The following is a 1,956-nucleotide window of genomic DNA, read 5'->3' as shown; positions in this document are numbered from 1 at the left end:
CTTAGTTTTAGAAATTTTTTAATCTAAATTAATATTTAATCTAAATGAATGTCTTCATTTGTGTACATGTAGAATTTTATAGATGGGCTTGAAGCTCCTTACAATCACTTCAATTTATATTATGGAGGATGTAAATATAATATGGGTTGTGTTGAATATGATCTACGACTTTTGGAACCTTAGAGATTAATGGCAAAAGTCGTAGATCATATTCAACACAACCCATATTATATTTACATCCTCCATAACATAAATTGAAGTGATTGTAAGGAGCTTCAAGCCCATCTATAAAATTTTACATGTACACAAATGAAGACATTCATTTAGATTAAATATTAATTTAGATTAAAAAATTTCTAAAACTGAGGTTTTAGAAATTGGTCTACATGTTTGAAGCATAATATTATATGTGAGAGCTATATACACAATTCATATATGTGGACATATGCACATGCCATTTTCATTTTGAGCTAATGATGAGTCAAAACACCCGGTAGAAACAACATCAATGTAAAATTATTTATGCAACATACAATATATTGTAAAACATTTTTTTAAATAAAATGTTAATTTGGTAATAATTATATAAAGCTGTCACATAATATTTACTGCTCTCCAGTGAATTGTGACGATGAAGAAGAAAAAGAATAAGACAGGAATAACCTTAAAAAGACCGAAATAAGAAACACATGACGCTCAAGGAACCCCACGCGAAGCCTCCTTGTCCATGGGGCAACCCCACCAAATTCCTATTGGTGGCGCATGTATATCCTCTGCTGTCATTGGAGCCACGTTGGCGTCTATGTGGAGCCAACTAAATCACTAGGCCGGTGTACGTACGGGTCGTAGAAACAAGAATCATGGGAACCTTGTTTTCTAATATCGAACCTGGTTTTTCACACGAAATCGTACTCTCTCTACGTCTGTCTTGGCATTCGTCTCCGGTTCCCACCACCTAAAGCGGGACCCGCAGCCTCCTCTCGCATCGTATAGTATCTATATATGACCCCATGGCACACCCTTCCCGCCAATTCAACTGATCCACCCCCGGGTGCACATTTGGACGAACACTTGGCGCGCGGAAGATGAGAAGGGACAGAGAGAGATCACCTGAGGGTTGTCCCGTGGCAGAGATGATGGAGTGCGACGGCAGCGGAGCGGGGGAGAGGCGGTACAAAGGGGTGCGGCGGCGGAAGTGGGGGCGGTGGGTGTCCGAGATCCGGCTCCCCAACAGCCGCGAGCGAATCTGGCTCGGCTCCTACGACACGCCCGAGAAGGCCGCGCGGGCCTTCGACGCCGCCCTCGTCTACCTCCGCGGCCGCCGCGCCCAGCTCAACTGCCCCGACGCGCCCCCGCCCCGGATCGCTGGCGCAGGGCCACTCACTTACCAGCAAATCCAGGCCGCCGCGGCGCGCCACGCCGCCGGCGACCCATCCGAGGCCTCGGGTGCCACGCTGCCGTCGCAACCCTCGGAGGAGGCCTCGGACGGGTTCACTGTCGGGAGCGGGGTGGCGCTCGACTGGTCGTTCTTGGACCCGCCGCAGCAGGAGGATCTGCCGACAGGAGGTGGGAAATTCCCGGTGGCGATGGACGAGTTCATGTACGAACTCTACTCGCCGATGTCGGCAGCGCAGCCGGCGGAAATGGCGGAGGATCACGGTCATGTGGACTACGGTTCCGGGTCTTCTCTCTGGAGTTTCTGAGCGTCACGCCGGAATTCTTTTATTTATTCCATTAATTCATTTATTATTCATAAATATATTATTTATTTTACCTAGAAGAGACCGTTGTGGCGATTAAACACGCCGTCGGTTTATCTTCTCCTATTGATAAATATTTATTTATTCAAAATATTATATTATATTTATTCGTTATCTTTTACAATAAAGATTTATTTATTGTCTTTATTTTTTAATATCCGATGTTTATTCTTGTAAAAGAATAGTTCAATTACTC

General features: G+C 45.1%; 1 protein-coding gene across 1 annotated transcript; it reads left to right on the top strand.

Annotated features, from left to right (window-relative positions):
• Positions 1 to 598: 598 nt before the first annotated feature.
• LOC103972952 (ethylene-responsive transcription factor ERF017-like) lies at positions 599 to 1,703 on the top strand. The gene has a single exon (XM_009387373.3). The coding sequence runs from the start codon at positions 1,086 to 1,088 to the stop codon at positions 1,701 to 1,703; it is 618 nt and encodes a 205-aa protein (XP_009385648.3). The 5' UTR covers positions 599 to 1,085.
• Positions 1,704 to 1,956: the final 253 nt, after the last annotated feature.

The sequence above is a fragment of the Musa acuminata genome, chromosome BXJ2-10 (genome assembly GCF_036884655.1).
Source record: "Musa acuminata AAA Group cultivar baxijiao chromosome BXJ2-10, Cavendish_Baxijiao_AAA, whole genome shotgun sequence".
NCBI lineage: Eukaryota > Viridiplantae > Streptophyta > Magnoliopsida > Zingiberales > Musaceae > Musa > Musa acuminata.
This window is presented reverse-complemented; position numbering and strand designations above follow the sequence as displayed.